This window comes from Notamacropus eugenii, chromosome 1 (genome assembly GCF_028372415.1).
Source record: "Notamacropus eugenii isolate mMacEug1 chromosome 1, mMacEug1.pri_v2, whole genome shotgun sequence".
NCBI classification, from domain to species: domain Eukaryota; kingdom Metazoa; phylum Chordata; class Mammalia; order Diprotodontia; family Macropodidae; genus Notamacropus; species Notamacropus eugenii.
In genome coordinates, this window is record NC_092872.1 from 643,402,850 (window position 1) to 643,423,083 (window position 20,234).

A 20,234-nucleotide genomic window follows, 5' to 3' on the forward strand; every position below is an offset into this window, starting at 1 on the left:
GATATGTCTACTTGATCAAGTTAGGGGGTATTTAGACGTCATAACTCTAGGAATTTTGTTGCTTTTGTGTCACAGAGAATAGTTATTAAGAAAAATAGTAGTATGTACATGGAAACATCCTTAGGAGACAAATACTCAAGAAAGAAACCAGCGATAAAACCAGTGGTTTCACTCAGATGGCTGTACGTTACAGACATGAAATATGGATACCATGCAGGTTTGAGTACAAATCCTTCTTGGTGGAATGAAATCCATGAATGGATTATTAGGGCTATGGAAAATAAAATTGGGAGTGGAATAGCATTGTATATGATGAAGATATATTCATGTGAGGAAATACAGAAATTATGGGAGGGAAACATGGTGGAGAATGGGCATTGAGTGAAGATCAACAGAGGCAGAAACAAAAGGTAAAGACTCCTTGAATAGAAAAAGGAAATGGATAAGGAATTTGAGAAACAGATCACAAGTCTAATACTAAAATGTGATAAAGTAGTGATGGGGAGACTTCAGCTAAACTGACATCTTTTGGAGCTTTCTCCCTCTGATCAAAACAATTTCTTAGATTTTGAAAAAAAAGACAAGGAAGGGTATGTAGTGGAGAATGAATATAGATATTTGGTATGATCTTATAACAATAGTTTAAGAAATAATAACAAATAATTTAAGAACCTAAATTTCCAACAAGACCTGGTTGGTGAGGGAACATGTTGCAAATCTTACATGGAAGTGAGCACTTCATTAGAACTTTTTACACAGAGAAAAGGAAAATAAAGTATCTGACATACAAACTAAATTTTAGGAAATATTTCCAAGGCTTTAGAGAAAGAGAGAACTGCATATATAAAAATTCTTCAGGGCCTGTCAGCCTAGGAGGAATGGGAAGGGATGAGATTCTGTAGGCACGTCTATACAAAAGTCCATCTCTGGTAAGGAGAAAAAGGGATGTCAAAAAAGATCAATGTATCTGAAGGGAGAGCTTGCCAACCAGCTTGGGTTTTGAAAAAGACAAGGACAAGTAGTAGGGAATGAATGCAAAAATTTGGTATCATCTCAAAGAGTTATTTCAAGAATGCTAATTCTTTGTATAATCTGAATTTGGTGGGAAATGATAAAAACCAAGAAAAATAATTTTTTCCCTATTATATAACGTAAAAGAAGAAAGGAAAAAACTGGATGGATAGCATGTTAATAACGAATGATTGTGAAAAAGTAGAGCTACTTAACTATTATTTGCTTTTATTTATTTATTTATTTATTACCAAGGATAGTGATTTTTAGACTGAAAAAGAGAGAAGGAAAATAACTGGTAATAGTAAAAGAGTGTTTATGTTTAGTTGACGTAAGTTCCAGTTTTCAGGCCTATATGAACTAAATTCCCTAGTAGATATATATTTTACTTGAGCAACTGTTGATTATATTTGAAGAATTAGGAGAGCTGCTCAGTTTTGAAGAACTAATGTCCTTTAAAAAAAACAAAACTAAATGGAAGGAATGAATTTTGCAAATGGAACTCCTGAGCTTGACTTTTACTCTTTACAAAATTCTTGATAGGATTTTTATTGAACACTTAGAAAAGGAAGTAATAATCATAGTCTGCCAGGTTGTGCCAGTCTAACCCCATTTCCTTTTTGATGAAATTAATAGACCAGTATGTCAGGAGAATGCTGTAGATCTCATTCAACTAAATTTGGTAAACATTTGACAGAGCCTCTCATGCTTTTCGTGTGGACAAGGTGCCAAGATGTGGTCCACAGTACTAGAGCTATGTGGATTTAGAACTGGTTGGATGATTGGATCTCCAGTATCACCTTGGAAGAGGTCCTCATTGATGTTCAGGGATCTGACCTTGGCCCTGTGCTGTTTATCATTTTTTTAAAAAATCAGTGATTTTAATACTTAAAAAGCATACTTTCAAATTTACAGAACACAAAGCTGGGAGGCATAGCTAACATGTTTGGTTGAATCTAGTATTTATATAGCACCCTAAGGTTATTTCCTTTATGTTTTTCAAAACCCTGCCAAGTAGATGGTATTATTATTCCCATTTTGCAGATAAGGAAACAGATGTGTTTTTTCTCAGCGTTATGCAGCTTGTAAATCTCTGAGGCAGTATTTGAATTCAGGACTTCCTGACTCTAGACCTGATTCTATCTGCTGTGTCTCTTAGCTGCCCTAATAAGATGGAATTTAATAATGATAAATGTGAGGCTTTATAGTTGATGTGTCTCTTCCACTTATCCCCCTAATTAATTTCAACAGTAGAATTAATCGTATGGCTAAATATAATTTCATCTGAAAAAGATCTAGAGATCTTTGTTTGTTAGATTGCAGACTCAATTTGAATTAGTGTGATACAGGTTAAAAAAGTGTGATCATGGTATCATTGAGTAGAAGGGTGTTTGTGTTGACTCTGCTTAGTCCACATCACATTGTGGGAGTATTGTGTCTTCAGTTATTGGTATCACATTTTTGGAAGGACATTGATTAGCTTAAGAACATCAAGAGAAGGGTGATGAGGATGACAGAGTTTGAAATCATGGAGCATGAATATCAGTTTTAAAGGAATAGTAATGCATCATGTATACAAAATGTATACAGTATAAGTGTGTATGATATAGATATAAAGTGTTGTGTAAGGTTGAGGAAGCAGGAAGGTCATTTTGGTTGAATGAGAGGAAAAGGAGTCAATCAGGGCAGTCTTCATGAATAAGATTTTCAAGTTAGGCTTTAAAAATTGGGTAGAAATTAAATGGGCAGATTTCTAGTTCACGTGAACAACAATATGTAAAACACATTTTCTTTGATCCCCATTATTTCTCAGACCTTTTCAAAACAAATTAAGTGCCAACAGTAAAGCAACTTCATCTATCTTCGTGGCTTAGGGCAGTTGGAACCCAGAAAAAGTTAAAACAAAAATGTAAATATCAATTATCTACCTTGAACTCACAATTCACCCTTTACCCCACTGCTCTCCAGTGAGGCCACAGGAGCCAGTTCAAGGATCTGACCCCAAGGACTTGCATCCAAGTCCAACCTGAAGCCCCAGTCCCCCTCCAGCCTCGTCTCTTTCCAGTGCCATTAAGATCCAGACTCCAGGCTGTGGAATTTGCTGGGGCAGTGACTAGCAGTATTTTGTGCTATAAAAAAAGATTTCTCCAAGACAGCATCAGAAGATAGGGAACAGGACAAGTTTGGGCTTGAAATAGAGCTCAGTCCTACACCTCAACATTGTTTCCACCTCTCAGAATCTCAGAGTCCCAAACTTCAAACTATAGACATGAACCCCATCTGCAGTGTCACCATTGTGACAATACTGAATTGTTTGGGATAGGACTAGAAAACTGAGCAACAGAGGGAGTGGGACAGGACTCTGAGAGAGCATTGTGAAAGTTGGGGAGAGGGGGGTGGTAATGTGGTACTCCATTAAGGCTGAGGGAAAGAGCCCAGCATCTCATTTGGGCCAGTTCTTCAAACAACCCTTTGCTTCCCCGCCAAAAAAAGAAAAAGTGATTGGGGTCAGAGACCTATGCTGTTGAACCAGGAATTGCCCTGTATGGGAGAAGGCAGAGATGCTTTGAGCTCCAGCCTTCAGGGAAACTGCTTTCAGAGTGCTGGGAGTCAGAGGGGGAGGGAAAAGATTAAAATTACCAAAGATCTCAAGAAGAAAAAAAACTCAAAAGACCTTGAAAAGCAGATGAATCGGAAAAAAAAATTAGCATTATAAGGCAACGTGGTCTTCAAGTCTAGTAAATGGATTCAAACTTCTTGAATAAAACAAAGGAAAATGATCCAATACTTGATGAGACAGAGAACCCTGTGGAATATAGGGGACCATGGAACTATCACACACTGTTTCTAAGGAACTTAAAATAGAAATGAGGATTATGAGAGTAGAATTTGTAGCCTGTACAGCAAAAATAGTGGGCAGAATAGAAAAATGAATCTGTGATAACACGTCTCACCAAAAGAAATAAAAGGAAAAGCAATAGATTGGAAATGCAACTGCATAGAAGTGAAGGACAGTGTAGAAGAGAAGCAAAAAAAAAAAAACAAAAACAACCAAACCATTAAAACAAATCTTTTCTCTTCAAACAAAACATTTGTTGTTGCTGTTCATTCATGTCTGACTTTTCACAACCCCATTTGGGATTTTCTCGGCAAAGATAGTGCTTTGCCATTTCCTTCTCCAGCTTATTTTACAGATGAGGAAATTGAGGCAAATGGTCAAGTGACTTGTCCAGGGTCATGTAGCTTGTAAGTATCTGAGGCCAAATTTGAACTCAGTTCTTCTTGACAACAGGCCCAGTGCTCAGTCTACTGTGCCACTTAGCTGCCCAAATAAAACATGCAAATCTAGAGATAACCTGGATTTCCTAGAAGAACATAGATTAAAAAAAAACAAAACAAAACCCTGGATGTCGTAATCCAAGAAATAATATGAGAATTTCAGCATAGAAAATGAAATAACAATTGAAAAAATTCAGAAATCACCTGTAGAAAAAATCCCAAGACTGTAAATTCTATGACAGTGTTTAAATTGAATAATTCTTTACACAATTCTATGAGCAACCAGGGAGAAAGATCTTAAAAAACAAAAGCAAATAAAAGAAAAGGACTATTCTGCACTCCCAAGAAAATGCAAGAGGGAATGGAACAATATATTCTGAAGAAGAGTGAGGCTCAGGATGCAGTCCAGGGTTACCTCCCTTGCAAATCTGAGCTTAACCATACAAGAAAAAAATGGACATTCAGTTACGGAGGGATTTGAAACATTCTTAGAGAGAAAACCAGAGCTGAAAAGATTATTTGCTCCTCAGATGTCTGCAGACCAGGCCCCAGCAAACTAGGAGCAGGCTTTAGGACCTCTGAATCACTAGCAGCAGTGATGGTTTCCAGACCTCACAGCCCATAGAAGCCAAAGACAACTTAGAAGATCAGCAGTAAAGGTCTGTTCCATCTTGGTTAGAGTGGAGCACAGTCCAGAGTAGGTCACACCAGCACAGCCCCAGCAAACCAGGAGCAGCCCTTGAGAGTGATTGAATCAGCAGTGGCTGTTTCCAGAGCTCTCTGCCTACAGATGATAAGGGAGTTGAACAACTGGTCAGAAAGAGATTGCAGGGATCTCTTTGCTAGCACTCAGGTAAGACTGTTGCTTTGCCCATACTTGGATCTGGGTGTAGTACTAGGGTGAGGAGGAACATTAACATAGCAGAACTTATGGCAGCAGTGGAGGGAGGACCCTTCTCACAGTTGCAGAGCAGAAAAGAGTGCTTGTGGTCAGTCACAGAGCAGAGCAGAGACCAGAAAAATAGTAAACACCTGTCTTTTGATCGTACCATTTTGGAAGAACTGAAAAGAGCTGCACAAAACCCCTGAAGCTTGGGACCTTTTACCCTGAAAGCAGGGCCCTACTTTAACAAAGAGTTAAAAGTCAACTAATAGGCTGGGAAAATGAGCAGACAGCAGGAAAAAAAATTCTGACCATAGAAAGTTGCTATAAGGAAGATCAAAACACAAACTCAGAAAATGGCAAAATCAAAGCTCATGTATCCAAAGCCTCTAAGAAAAATATGAATTGGTCTCAGGCCATGGAAGAGCTCAGAAAGGATTTTGAAAATCAAGTAAGAGAGATAGAGGAAAAATTGGGAAGACAAATGAGAGTGGTGCAAGAAAATCATGAAAAATGAGTCAAGGAGCCACACAAAAAGAAAATATTGTTAGAAACATCCTTCACACTGAAAGGTATCAAGGAAAATTTATTAAGGGAGAGTTCAGAGGAATTGAATATTTCTGGCCAGAAGTGGACTCCACCCAATTGATAAGTGATTAAAAGATATGGTCAGTTTTTAGATGAAGTAATCAAAGCTATCTATGGCCATATGAAAAAATACTTTAACTCACTATTGAGTAGAGAAATGCAAATTAAAACAAATAAAAACAATTCTCATGTACTACCTCAAACCTGCTAGATTGGCTAATAGGACAGAAAAGGTAATGAGAAATGTTGGAGGGGATGTGGTTGAAAAATGTAACTTTAATGTATTGTTGATGGAGTTGTGAACTGATTCAACCATTCTGTAGAGCAATTTGTAATTATGTTCCAAGGGCTATAAAATCATGCATATCGTTTAACCTAGCAGTACTACTATTAGGTCTGTATCCCAAAAGACATAAAAAACAAAAAGGAAAAGGACCTATATGTAAAAAAATATTTATAGCAGCTCTTTTCTGAGGGAAAAAAATAGAAAATTGAGGGGATGCCCATCAATTGGGGAATGGTCGAACAAATTGTGCTATGCGATTATGATGGAATTCTGTTGTACTGTAAGAAATGGTGAGTGGGAGGGTATCAGAGAAACCTGGAAAGACTTGCATGGGCTGATGCAAAGTGAAATGTATTGAGTACAAAGTAATATAGCAATATTGTAAGATGATTAGCTGTGAATGACTTAGTTGTTCTCAATAACACAGTGATCTAAGACAATTCGAAAAGACTTATGATGAAAAGTACAATCCATCCCCAGAGAAAAAAGTAATGGTGTCTGAATATAGCTTAAAACATACTTTTTTAAACTTTATTTTATTTGAGTTTTTTTGTCCATGTTTTCTTTGACAGCACAACTATTATGGGTATGTTTTGCATGACTATACATGTATAACCTATATTGAATTGCTTGCCTTATGTCTTAATGAGGAAGCATGGGGACGGAGGGAGAGAATTTGGAACTCAAAGTTTTAAGAGCAGATGTTAAGAATGATATTTATATGTAACTGGGGAAAAATAAGATACTAAATAAAAGCTAAAATAATAAAGACATCGTTGAATTCACACCTATCAAAATATTTTTATCATAAATTTAGTGAACAATAACATGCAAATTCAAATATTTAAAAAAAGATTATAGGATAAATCATGAACCATCCATTTCCAAGTTCTTTTTTAAAAAGTCTTTAGTGATGAACTCTGAATGCAGATAGAAGCATATTTCATTTTTTCTTACTTTCTTCCCTACCCCCCACTTCATGGCTAATGTGGAAATATGTTTTGTGTGACTTAATATTTGTAGTGGGTATCATATTTCTTCCCTTTTCAATGTTAGGGGGAAGGTATGGAGGAAGGGAGAGAATTTGGAATTGAAAATAAAAATAAAATACAATAAAATAAAGTCTGTTACTTTTAACAAGTTATTAATAACTTGCTGTCCTTGATTTCATGTTCCCTTTCTGAATGTTTTTTCTTCTGTGAGTATTTGTGTTGTTGCTATAATTATCATTTTGTGCATAGCTGTAGTTTGACATCTTTGGTTCTGCCCTTTTCCACCATATAACTTAGTTTCTTCCATGTTTCTTGGTATTTTTAATGTCTGTCTCTTACGATTCTGATATTTCATTACATTCATATACCATGTTTTGTGGAGTCATTCTACAATCTTTGAGGACATGGGTTGTTTCTAGTCTTTTGTTACTATGTTTAATGCTATTAGGAATGTTTTTGTATGGAAGATGTTTTTCTTCTGTCTGTACATCTTTAGTGTATAGTCCTAGAAGTGGGATTAGTGAGTTGGAGGATTTAAACATCTCATTAAACATGTAATTCTCATCATATGATGCCATGTTATTTTCCAAAAAGATTATACTAATTCATAGATTTTCAGTAGAAGAATAAAAGGCCAGTTTTACTGTAGCTCTATTGGTCCTTTTTTTTTTTAAGTCATATGTCGATGCTTTAATTTTGCCAGTAAAGTTGTATAAAATTACTTTGAATTTTTTTTTAAGAGACAGTTTGAATGCCTCATGGTATTATTGATACTGTACTACATTCCATGTTGTTTATTATTTCAAGTAGTTTTTTACTTGATTCTATAATGCACATGATTATATCACTAGCAAAGTGGTAACTTGGTTTCTTTGCCTATTCTAATTCCTTTATTTTCTTTTTCTTCTTATTGCTGAAGCTAACATTTCTAGTACCATATTGAATAACAGTGGTGATAATAAAAATCCTTTTTTCACCCATAATCTTATTTGAAATGCTTCCAACTTAGCCCCATTACATATAATGCTTGCTGATGGTTTTAGGTAGATACTGCTTATTATTTTATGGAAGGCTCCATTTATTCCTATGCTCTCCAGTGTTTCAATAGGAATGGGTGTTGTATTTTGTCAAAAGCTTTTTCTGCATCTGTTGAGATCGTTTCTGTTAGTTTTGTTGTTGATATGATCAATAATGCTGATAATTTTCCTAATATTGAACCAGTCCTGCATTCCTGATGTAATTCCTACTTGATTGTAATGTATTATTCTCATGATAAGTTGCTGTATTCTTTTTGCTAATATCTTATTTAAAATTTTGCATCTATATTCATTAGAGAAATTGGTCTGTAGTTTATTTCCACTGTTTTGGTTCTTCCTGGTTTAGGTATCAGCACCATATTTGTATCATAAAAAGAATTTGGTAGGACTCCTTCTTCCCCAATTTTCCCACATAGTCTATATAGTATTGGAATGAATCATTCTTTAAATGTTTGATAGAATTCGCTTGTAAATCCATCTGGAAAATCTGGAGATTTTTTCCTGGGGAGTTCATTGATAGCTTATTCAATTTCTTTTTCTGAGTCGGGGTTATTTAAGTATTCAGTTTCCTCTTCTGTTAATCTGAGCAATTTATACTTTTTAAAATATTCATCCATCTCACTTAGAATGTCAAATTTATGGGTATATAGTTGGGCAAAGTAATTTCTAATTATTTTAATTTCCTCCTTATTGGAGGTGAGTCCACTCTTTTCATTTTTGACATTAGTAATTTGGTTTTCTTTTCTTTAATCAAATTGACCAAAAGTTTATCAGTTTTATTGTTTTTTTCATAAAACCAACTTCTAGTTTTTATTTGTTAGTTCGATAGTTTTCTTAATTTCAATTTTATTACTCTTTCCTTTGATTTTCAGTATTTTCTGATTTGGTATTTACTTGGGGATTTTTAATGTTTTTTTTCTAGCTTTTTCAGATGCATGCCTAATTCATTGATCTCTTCTTTCTCTGTTTTATTCATGTAGGCATTCAGTGGTATAAAACTTTTGCAGCATCCCATAAGTTTTGGTAGGTTGTCCCATTATTGTCATCCTCTTGAATGAAGTTGTTGATTGTTTCTGTGATTTGTTGTTTAACTCACTCGTTCTTTAGGATTAGATTATTTAGTTTCCAGTTAATTTTTAGTCTATCTTTCCATGGCCTTTTATTACATATAATTTTTATTGCATTGTGATCTGAGAAGGATGCATTGACTATCTCTGCCTTTGTGCACTGGATTGTGAGGTTTTTATGCCCTAGTACATGAACGGTTTTTGTATATGTGCCATGTCCCGCTGAGAAAAAGGTATATTCCTTTATATCCTCATTCAGTTTTCTCTAGAGATCTATCAAATCTATTGTATCCAGAGTTCTATTCACCTCCTTCACTTCTTTCTTGTTTATTTTGAGGTTAGATTTATCAAGTTCAGAGAGGGGGAGGTTGAGGTACCTCACTGGTATAGTTTTGCTGTCTGTTAATTTTTGTAACTCTTTTTTAAGTTGAGAATTTGGATGCTATACCACTTGGTGCATATATGTTTAGTAATGATATTGCTTCATTGTCTATGGTGCCTTTTAGCATGATATCTCTGTTGATTAGATCTGTTTCTGCTTTTGTTTTGTCTGAGATTAGGATTGCTACCCCTGCTTTTTTTTACATTAGCTGAAGCACAGTATATTCTGCTCCAACCTTTTACCTTTACCCTGTGTGTATCCCCCTGTTTCAAATGTATTTCTTGTAAACAACATATTGTTGGGTTATGGTTTTTAATCCATTGTGCTGTCCACCTCCATTTTATGGGAGAGTTTATGCCATTCACATTCACGGTTATGATTACTATGTCTTTCCCTCTCTCCTCTTTCCCCCCTTTATGCTTTTAGTTCTCCCTTCTCCCTTCCTCTCCACAATAGAGTTTTAATTTTTGACCACCACCTCCCTCAGTCTTCCCTCCTTTCTATCAGCCCACTTCCCTTTTATTTCCCTTACTACTTCTTCCCTTCCTTTTAACCTCCCCTCCTTTTTCTTTCCCCACTCCCCTCCTACTGCCTGTAGAGCTAATTAGATTTCTATAATTAACTGAGTTTGTTGTTCCCTCCTTGAATCAAATCATATGAGTCAATCTCAAACAGTGCTCTTCCCTCTCCTGTAATATGTTTTTGTGCCTCTTCCCATGATGTAATTTATCTTTTTCTGCCTCCTTTTCACATCTCCTGTTACAAGACCTTTGCACTCTTAAATCACATTTTTATCATCACATCATTTGATTTATACCTACTCCCTCTTATCTGCATATATCCCTTTTTTATATCATAATATATAATTCTCAAGATTAATAAGTATCATCTTCCCTTATAACGATGTAAACCATTTGCCTATATTGACTAACAAGTTTTTTTTCCCACTCTTTATGCCTTTCTTGAGACTTGTATTTGAAGATCATATTTTCTACTGAGCTCTGACCTTTTCATCAGGAAGGTTTGGAAATCCCTTATTTGATTGAATGTCCATCTCCTTGCCTGAAATATTATGCTCAGTTTTGCTGGGTAATTGATCCTTGGTTGTAGTCCCAGCTCCTTTGCCTTATGGAATATTATATTCCAATTCCTCTGATTTTTCAATGTAGAAGCTGCAAGGTCCTTGTGATCCCGACTGTAGGTCCTCAATATTTGACTTGTTTCTTTCTGTCTGCTTGCAGTATTTTCTCCTTAACTTGAGAGTTCTGGAATTTGGCAACAATATCCCTTGGTATTTTCAGTTTGAGATCTCTTTCAGGAAATGATTGGTATATTCTTTTGATGACTATTTTGCCCTCTGGATCTAGGACCTCAGGGCAGTTTTACTTGATTTCTTGATGGATATTGTCCAGGTTCTTTTTTTTCCATCACGGCTTTCTGGTAAACCAATAATTCTTAGATTTTTCTCTCCTGGATCTATTTTCCAGGTCAGTTTTTTTTTTCCAGTGAGATACTTTACATTGTCTTCTATTTTTTCATTCTTTAAATTGTTTGACTGGTTCTTGATGTCTTATAGAGTTATTACTTCTGCTTGCCCAATCTTAATTTTTAATAAATCGCTTTCTTCAGTTAACTTTTTCATCTCCTTTTCCATTTGCCCAGTTGTTCCTTTTAAGGAGATATTTTCTCCAGGTGGGTTTTTGTACTTCCTTTTCCATTTGTTCAGTTTGCCTTTTTAAGGAGCTGTTCTCTTCAGTGAATTCTTTTTTTCACATTTTAAAAATCATTGGTCAGTTTTTCTTCCACCTCTCTAATTTGGCTTTTAAAATCCTTCTTGAGGTCTTCCAAGAATGCTCTTTGGTCTTGAGACCAGTTCATATCCTCATTTGAAGTTTCAGATGGGATTACATTCTAAATGCTGATCTCTTTGGTATTCATGTTTTGGTCTTTGTCCCCATAGTAAGATTCTATGGGCTTTTCTTTTCTGGTTTGCTTCTTGCTCATGATGATCACCCTTCCTGGCTTTTTAAGTGGATCTCTGCTTATGCAGCACAGGGGGCTCTCTCCCGCATTCTTTTGCCTAGAATTTGAGGCTTTGTGTGTTGTGGCCTCTGGATGTTTCAGCTAGAAGCTAAAATGCTACAGTTTACCTGGTGCTGAGCTGGCTGGTGTGCCAAAACAGAGGCCAGGTGAAGTCTTTCTGGGTTTCCCCAAAGTTACCCTGGAGCTAACTGGGTTAAGTGTGGGGCAGGGGTGGTCTGGCCACAGGAGGTCTGCTCTCCTGAGCTCGAGCATAGGCAGGCTCAGTGGTTGGTGAACCTTGTTTGAGCTAGTGTTTTCCTGATTTCCATGGCTGTGCTGGGGTACTCCTGGGTTCCTGGTGTTGACAGTTAAGGGCTTCTCCCCACCCCTTGCCCCTGGGGGCTCAGGATTTCCTCCTGGTTCTTTGAGTTGGAACTGTTTGGGACAGTTCTGGTCCTGCACTGGTCCCCTTTAGCCACAGCAAGAGGGACACCTCTTTTTAATTTTCTTAGCCTCATGGGCTGAGAGACTATTTATCCCTTCAGCTGATTCCACTGTTCCAGGATTTTTCCTGGGGAAATATTCTCTGGGTTTTTCCACAGTCAACAAGGGGAGAGGGTATAGCATTCACTGATTACTCAGCTTTCTTGGCTCTCGAAAGTTCAAGTAGGTGACTTACAGACATTTAATCTATGGCTGATAGTCTCAGGAGCAGCTGCTATAGTTACCTGGGGGTTCTGTGGTTCTTTCTTGCTCCCTTCCACCGGACTCGGGTCCTGGGCCGACATTTGTATACATCAGTTTGTTTAGCCATTCACTAGCCAGTTGTCATCTATTTTGCTTCCAATTATTTGATAACACAAAAAAAGTTTCTGTAAATATTTTGTTATACATAGAGACTTTCTAATTATTAATGACTTTCTTGAAATATAAGTCCAAGAATGGAATATCTGTTTCAAATGGTATTGGCATTTTAGTTCCTTTATTTGCGTAATACCAAATCTCTTTCCAAAATGTGGTCTATGCTATTTCACAGGTCTGCCAGCAATGTATTAATGTGCCTTTCATAATGAGTTGCAACTCTTTTGATCATCTTTGTCAGTTTGCAGGGTATGAATTGAAACCTCGGGGGTTGTTTTGACCTGCATTTACCTTACTATTAGCGATTTGTAATATTCTTTCCTATTATAAATGTTTTACAGTTCTTTAGAGTTTGTATCCTTGACTATTTACATACTGGGGAATCAGCCATTGCTTTTTTTTTTTATTATTTTTTTTATTTTTTATTTTTAGTTATTCCAAATATTTTAATAAGAGTTCTCGGCTAGGCATTTAAAACACTAGTTTGTGAGGATAAACTCCATTGGAGAAAGAGAATACAGAACGCAGATAGCCATGGAGCTGAGGAATTTTCTTGATTTTGGGCAGGATCTGTGAGTCCACTGTTTTCTGATCAGCCTTGCGCTGCTCTGTAATCTCGTATTTCTCTTTTTCTGTATCAAAAATCTCTCCTTCTTGGTGTCTGGGTTTACGGAGCCTCTTCTTCTTAAAGTAAGCATCAGTAAGATGATTTGGAATTTTTACACCTGAAAGGTTAACCCTGGTAGATGTGGCAATGACAAATTTCTGATGGGTTCTTCTCAGAGGAACACGGTTGATGGTCAGGGGTCCAGTCACCAGTAGCAAGCCACTAGCCAGCTGCTTCAGGAAAACCACTTGCTTGCCCCTGTGGCGGCCAGTGAGCATGATCAGAACAGTGCCTGGGGTGATGCTAGCTCGAAGTCTCCTCACATGCTGGCTGAAGGGCTTTTTGCCATGACTTAGCAGCTTTCTAGGCACATCCTCAGTAGGGTAATACCTAGGCATTTTGCGAATCTTTACCACACGGGTTCCTCCATTCTTATCGCCACCAACTGGCTTTGAGATAGTAGCAGGTACCTTCTCTTTCTTTTTCCTTTCAATTCGGGTTTTTGGTGCAGCATATTTCCGCTTGTACATGGCTCTCTGGGAATACATTGCAGACCTGGAGTACCTACCAATCCCTCAGGCCAAGACTGGGTTGCGACTACAATGCTTTCGAGGCTTTTTCACCACCTTTTCAGCCACATCTTCCTTTTTGCTCTCCTTTTTTTCCTTTTTGCTCTCCTTTTTTTCCTTTTTAACCTTCTTTTCCTTTGGTTCTCTTGAGAGACGGGAAAGAGAGCAGCCATTGCTTTTTGACAAAGTTCATGTGATTGAAAATAAAAAAAGTTCTTTCTTAAAAGAGATTTTTCCAAATTGAAAAAAAAATCCTTTCATATTTAGCAAGAGAATTGAAGTTTTATAATCCCTGCATTGTATGCTTAGCATTGTTCTTGTGAAGGTTAAATGAAATGAGGTACATTCGGATAGGGGTAGACTTATATTTTAGTTCAAGGGAACTGGAGTCAGGAAGACTTGAGGTCAAATCTGGCCATGGACATTTACTAGCTGTGGGATTCTGGGCAAGTCAGTTAGCCTCTGTTTGCCTCAGTTTCCTCATCTGTAAAGTGGGAGTGATGATAATAGCACCCACCTACCAGATTTGTTGTGAGAATCAAATGAGATAATAATTGGAAAACACCATAACACAGTGCCTAGCACGTAATAAATGCTGTATAAATGATGATGATGGTGACAATGATTATCAAGATAGTCTTTCCAAGTTAGGGTCAGTTCTTAATTAGGAATTATTAATCTGTGATCCATGACGTTGTTTCTTTAGGATTTTGATAAATATATTTCAGTTATTTCCTTTGTAATCCTTTATATTTTATTTTACGCATTTAAAAACATTCTGTGAGAGGGTCCCTATCCTTCATCAGACTACCGGTGGGGTCCATGACACAAAAATGATGAAGAGATCTTATCTTAGATAGTTGCCTAGGGCACTGACAGTTTAAGTGCCCAGGATCACACAGCCAGTATGTGATATAAGTGGGAATTAAACCCAGCAGGTCTTCCTGACTCAGGCTGGCTAGTTAGCCATTGTTCTCTGCTGCCTCTGTTTCATAATATTGTAGAAACCATAGATTTAGATTTGGAAGGAAACTTAGAAACCATCAAGTTCTATCTCATTATATAGATGGATAAACTGAGGCATAGAGAGCTTTAGAGACTTTCCCAGGGTCACACAGCTAATAGTGCCTGAGATAGTTTTTGAACCCAAAGCTTCTTGACTCCTAAATCCAATGCTCTATTCACTATAACATAGCTCTTTCTGTAATAGTACATAATAATGTGTTATGTGTTACAATTTTTTTATTCTCCTAAATTCTCTCTTGCTATTGACATTTGCCTTTCCTTCTTCCTAATGGAGGATCCATGTCCTGTTCCTTCCCTAGTACTTAATGTGCTGTTTTGCCTTTTGCATGAAGTAACATTGCAAGTCACTGAACCTCTGTTTGCTTCAGTTTCTTCAATTATAAAATGATGACCATAATAGCACCTATCTCACAGGTTTGTTGTAAGAATCATATGAGATAATAGTTGTAAATGCTCAGTACAATATCTGGCATATTGCAGGCACTTGCTAGCTTATTCTCTTTCCTTTCCCTTTTCTTCCTGTTGTGTTATATCCCTCTCAGTTTTGTATCATCTGCTAATTTGGTAAGTATGCCGCCTATGCGTTTGTTTAAGTAATTGATAAAAATACGAAGCAGCACAAAACTCTTGGGTACTCCACTAGAGCTCTCCTGCAACATTAAAATCAAGTTGTTGACAACATATCTGAGTTCAGTTACCTTTGAGAGTCTATACAAAGTTTTGAAACTCTATAACTGTAATTATAGAGAAATGAGATAGTTAATTGGCTTTATCAAAAAAATTTTTTCTGAGCTAGCTTACTATACATTTATCACAGTTCCTTGGAGAAGGAAGAATGTATATCTTGACTGATTTATTAGTATGCTTTGAATTAAGGGTGACTGTTTGAATCAGTTATTAAGCATACATTTAAGATTTTGCTTATCCTGAGATATGCTGTTTGTTACAACACTTATTATAAGGAAAGCTGCCAAGTGCTTCAAAGCAATTAACCCTCCTTATCATTCATAGGAAGTCCTTTTGTTAGAAGTCTGGGTTTGTTAGTTCGATAGATAAGTAGTAATTTTTTCAGTGGATCTGTGATTTCGTAGATATAGGCCATTACTGGTGAGAAATTTCTTCTAGTTTGTCAGCTACTTAGCATTTATCAAGTGACTTCTCAGGGGATGCTAGTGCAAATATATATCCACATCCAAATATAATCTTAAAGTGTTGCCTGGAGATGCTGAGAGAGTAAGTAACTTGCCCAAGGGTCACTGCTGCTGATGAGGAGCAGTACTTTCCATTTTTTGTATACTTTATTGATGGACTCACTGTTAATTTTCTAAATATCTCATGAAAGTAGGTAAATTTCCTTTTTTTCAATAAAAGCAAGTTTATATATTGTTTCCTTGATAAGTACTAAAGTCTCTGTTCTCAGTTTAAGTCAAGACTGTTAGTATTATGGTTTCACTGTGCCAAGAACATTTTTTAAATTTTAAAATGACACACATTACTTTTTGTGAATGAGTATTTGAAAATAGTAATTCAGTAGTGCTAATTAATTTACAGCTGAAGCTGGACCTAATTTTTCTTTTAGAAACATTTCATGTTTCTAGTGCTTTTGGGGAGTCAGGGGAAAGAGAGATTATAGAGGGAAATGCTGATATTGATTGCTAAAATGTTCTTATCTAATTCCTATGATCATATTTCTCCTACCCCTTTCCCAGAGTTCCCTTAATACAATTTTTTCTTCCCTATGTTACATCTTCATTCTTCTGTCATTCCTACTGTTGTCTTCTACAAATTTTTGTTTTTGTTCAAAAAATTAGCACTATAGTACGTTGGAAAGAGTGTTGGATTTAGAGTTAGAGGTTGCAGATTTAAATACTAATTCTGACTTTGTGACCTTAAAGACCTCATTTCTCATATGTAAAATTAGGTATTTGGAATATATTCAGGGCTTCTTAAACTTTTTCAACTTATAACCTCTTCAGTGCTTCTTAACTGTGAGGTTGAGACCCACAGTTTAAGAAGCTGGCCTAGAAGACCCTGTGGTCCCTACTTGCTCTAGATGTCCAATCCTATGATGCTGTTTTATAGCTGTCTCTTGGTTAACATAGTCGATTATTACTGGATGTTGCTGAAATCATGTCATTGGTTTAATTGACATAGGGATCCATTACTTTTGTACTGTTAACCAACCATTTTCAAACTTATCTCAGAATTCTTATATACTGTTGGTTAGAACCAGACAAGAGAATACTAGTACTGAAAAAGGAATAACCTAACAATGACTACCTTTTTTTTTGCTTAAACTTAAACCATGTTTTCTTTGACAGCAGGTTACCAATGTTGTTATCAAAAGTCCAGACTGACTGATTTGAGTTTTGCGTTCTTCCTTTGGAAGAGAGGCAGAGACAGAGAGAGACTGTCTGCCTGCCTGCCTATCTGTCAGTTTTCCCTGTGATTTCTTTAGTTCAGGGCAGCAGTTCTCAAACTTTGGCAGGTTCTCTTTACACTCTTAAAAATTATTAAGGACCCCACAGAGCTTTGGTTTTTGTGGGTTATATCTTTAAATATTACCCTCTGTAGAAATGAAAACTTACAAATTTTAAACATTTATCCGTTAAAGAAAAAGTCCATTACATATCTCTTAAATTTTTAATGGAAAAATAACTATTGGAAAAGAAAAAAATTAGTGAGAAGAGTGGCATTGTTTTACATAAACAATTATAAAGTTATAAAAATGACTTTAATAAAACTGGATTCTTTTGCATTTAATCTGACTTCACTCAGATGTACTTGGAAAAGTGAGAAGTATTTTTATAAGCAGACAGCATCTTAGTATATTATTTTTGAAAATAGTATAGACAACGAAGAGCACTTTTTTAAAGGGTCTAGCCAAAAGAAACTTTTTGAGAACCCCTGTTTTAGGGAACTTCCTTCTACATAACTTCCCATTCTAATGTATGTTGCAGCTGCTCAGCAGCTTTTTGCTTGGGCCACTGAGAAGTTAAATGACTTATTTTGGGCCCACACAGCTGATTTGGGTCAGAGATAGGGCTTGAATCCAGTCCTTCATGTTTCTGAGGCAGGCTTTCTATGAGCTATACTATTAGACCTCTCACCTACTAAGTAGAGGAATTAATACATAGTCTGTTATTCAGTTTGATTATCCAATTCTCTTCATCTTCCTTTTTGCTTTCTTTCCTATAATGAATTGACTAAAAAAGTATCTTATTCAGTATATATTTTCCTTTAATATTCTTTTCTCTTTTTTCCTGAAGGGGGTGTATCATATTTCCTTCTCCCATTCCCAAGCATTTGGAGATCCCTTGATAGTATAGGCTTTAATTACCACCTGTCTGGAATGTTTCAAGTACCTTTCCTCTATCCATCCTATTGTTCCTCTGCTTGAGTTTGCTATCGGAAGAATCTTTCTTTTCCATTAATTTGGAAATATCATCTATGAAAATATTTGATGACTCCCCAATTCCAGCTGAGTAAAATTCAAACTTCTTTGCTTGTCACTCAGAGTCCTCCACAGTTCAATAACAAACATATTGGTACACTCCTGTCTAGTTGTACTATTCTTTGTCATGCTTTTCCTCAAATATACCCAGTTTTTTTTCCTCCTTGCCTTTGCTCACACTCTTTCCTATGTCTGGATTGACCTACCTCCTACTCGGTCTATTAAATTCTTGTCCTGGTCAAGTAATATTTTCCCCTTGAAGCCATTAGTGATCTCATCCTCAGTGATGGTGTTCACCTTTGGACCTCATGTAGCACTTGTTTTTGCATCTTTTTACAATTTGTAATATTATGTAATTATCTGTTTTTATTTTATCCTCCTACAGGGTAAGTTTCATGAAGGAAGGGACTTTCACCCAAACTTTGTATTTCCTTCAGTTGCAGTTGCATGTTATAAAAAGGAAGGATTGCTGTCAGCTTTAGACTGCTAACCAAAGATAGATAGCATGAGAATTAATAAATTATGACAGTATTGTACTTCCTTTCCATCAATGTAATGATAAATTTAGTGGAATATGTTTTCTGGATTTGGGGTTTTTTAAACTTTATGTTTATTTGCACTACTTAAACCATCTCTATTTTCTTTGCTATCTTCGGTTTTTTCAGTGGTTTTTCTCTTTAGAACGGCTGTGGAGTTCAGGATAAAGGGATAGATAATATTTCACTATTTAAAAGTGTAATATAATTAAATGTAATGTAGAAAATTTCCAATGATTTCCTATAACTATTTGAATTATTTTACTTATAAAAAGTTGCTCTTTGAAATCTGGCTTATTTGTATTTACCAAAACGAATAACGTTGAAACATATATGAATATTGTGGTTCTTTTCACTTCCTCAAAAATGTTATTTAACTTTGTGTTTACATCACATTCAGATGCCATTAGCAGTCTTAACAAAACAGCTCCTTTTTGTCGCCCTATTCCTCCTTGGTAGTGAAGGTGGCAGATGATGAGACAAATCTATACACTCTGTTACTTGTTGCCATACATCTACTATTGGTGGAATGAATTACCAGTGTTTCGATTTTGTTGATTTTGATTTTGCTTTCATTGAAATAAGTTGGTACATCTAATCAGAAGTTGTACTAAAAACTGTCCAGTAATTTTGGTCATTCCTTCATGACATCCTTCTCCCTTTCTCCCTCCCCTCCCCAGGGTCTCATGTTGCCACCCATCCCACCCATCCAGTTTGGAAAATTATGCCTTAAGCCCAATTCAGGTATAACCCGCTGAAACCCACTGAAACTTTTTATCTTTCATGTTTTACTTTAGCATATCATTGAATAGAGGATCTCATAGATCTAGACCTGGAAAGGACTTTAGAAGTTGTTTTGCCCATCCGTCTCATTTTATAGATGAGGAAGCTTTAGGCTTAGGGAGATATAGTGAGTTGCTTAAGGTCTCACAGCTTGTAAATATACATAGGCCACGTTTGATCCTGTGACTCCGCAGAGAGCTAGAGTTATTTTTACCAATTCAGAATTTGGTCTAATTTGAATTAGGCATCTTTATAGTCTATTTTAAAGAATATGCTACTAGATTTAGTGTTGTAAACTGATTGTAAGGAAAGGTCAATTTATAGTGTTTTTTAGTACTTAATAATTCGTAAATGGTAATCTACATTAATATGCTACATCTCAGTGATTATTCAGAATCTTGCGTATCTGACACATTTTATTCATTTACTTCTGTCTGTTCCTCAGTTTTGGGTGGGTTTATAAATGCAAACTGCATCTAGGAACTTAGCTGTATAGTAACAGTTTTATTTTGTAACCTGGTTCTGAAAGAAAAATTATTGAGGAGTTGTCTTTTTAAAACTGTGAAATCTTTTCATAAGAGCAGAGTTTTCTTTTAGGAGTGGGGAAAAAAGAACAAGTATAAAACATGAATATGTTGAAAGGCTCAGAAAAATCGTATGCATTTCTTAAATTTCTTCCTCTTTCTTCAAACTACAACATAAATACATCTTAGGCCTGTGAGGGCATCCTTGTTGGCACAGTGGATAGAGCACTGGGCTTGCAGTCAGGATGACTCATCTTCCTTAGTTCAAATATGGCCTCAGCTGCTTACTAGCTGTGTAACCTTGGGCAAGTCAATTAACCCTGTTTA

General features: G+C 36.2%; 2 protein-coding genes across 7 annotated transcripts in view; one reads left to right on the forward strand and one right to left on the reverse strand.

The window, feature by feature from the left end:
• USP34 (ubiquitin specific peptidase 34) overlaps window positions 1-20,234 on the forward strand; it is a 312,662-nt gene that overhangs the window by 38,787 nt on the left and 253,641 nt on the right. The gene's annotated exons all lie outside the window — the stretch shown is intronic.
• LOC140520969 (large ribosomal subunit protein eL6-like) lies at window positions 12,851-13,830 on the reverse strand. The gene has a single exon (XM_072635475.1). It carries the CDS (start codon window positions 13,561-13,563, stop codon window positions 12,880-12,882), a length of 684 nt encoding a protein of 227 aa, XP_072491576.1. The 5' UTR covers window positions 13,564-13,830; the 3' UTR covers window positions 12,851-12,879.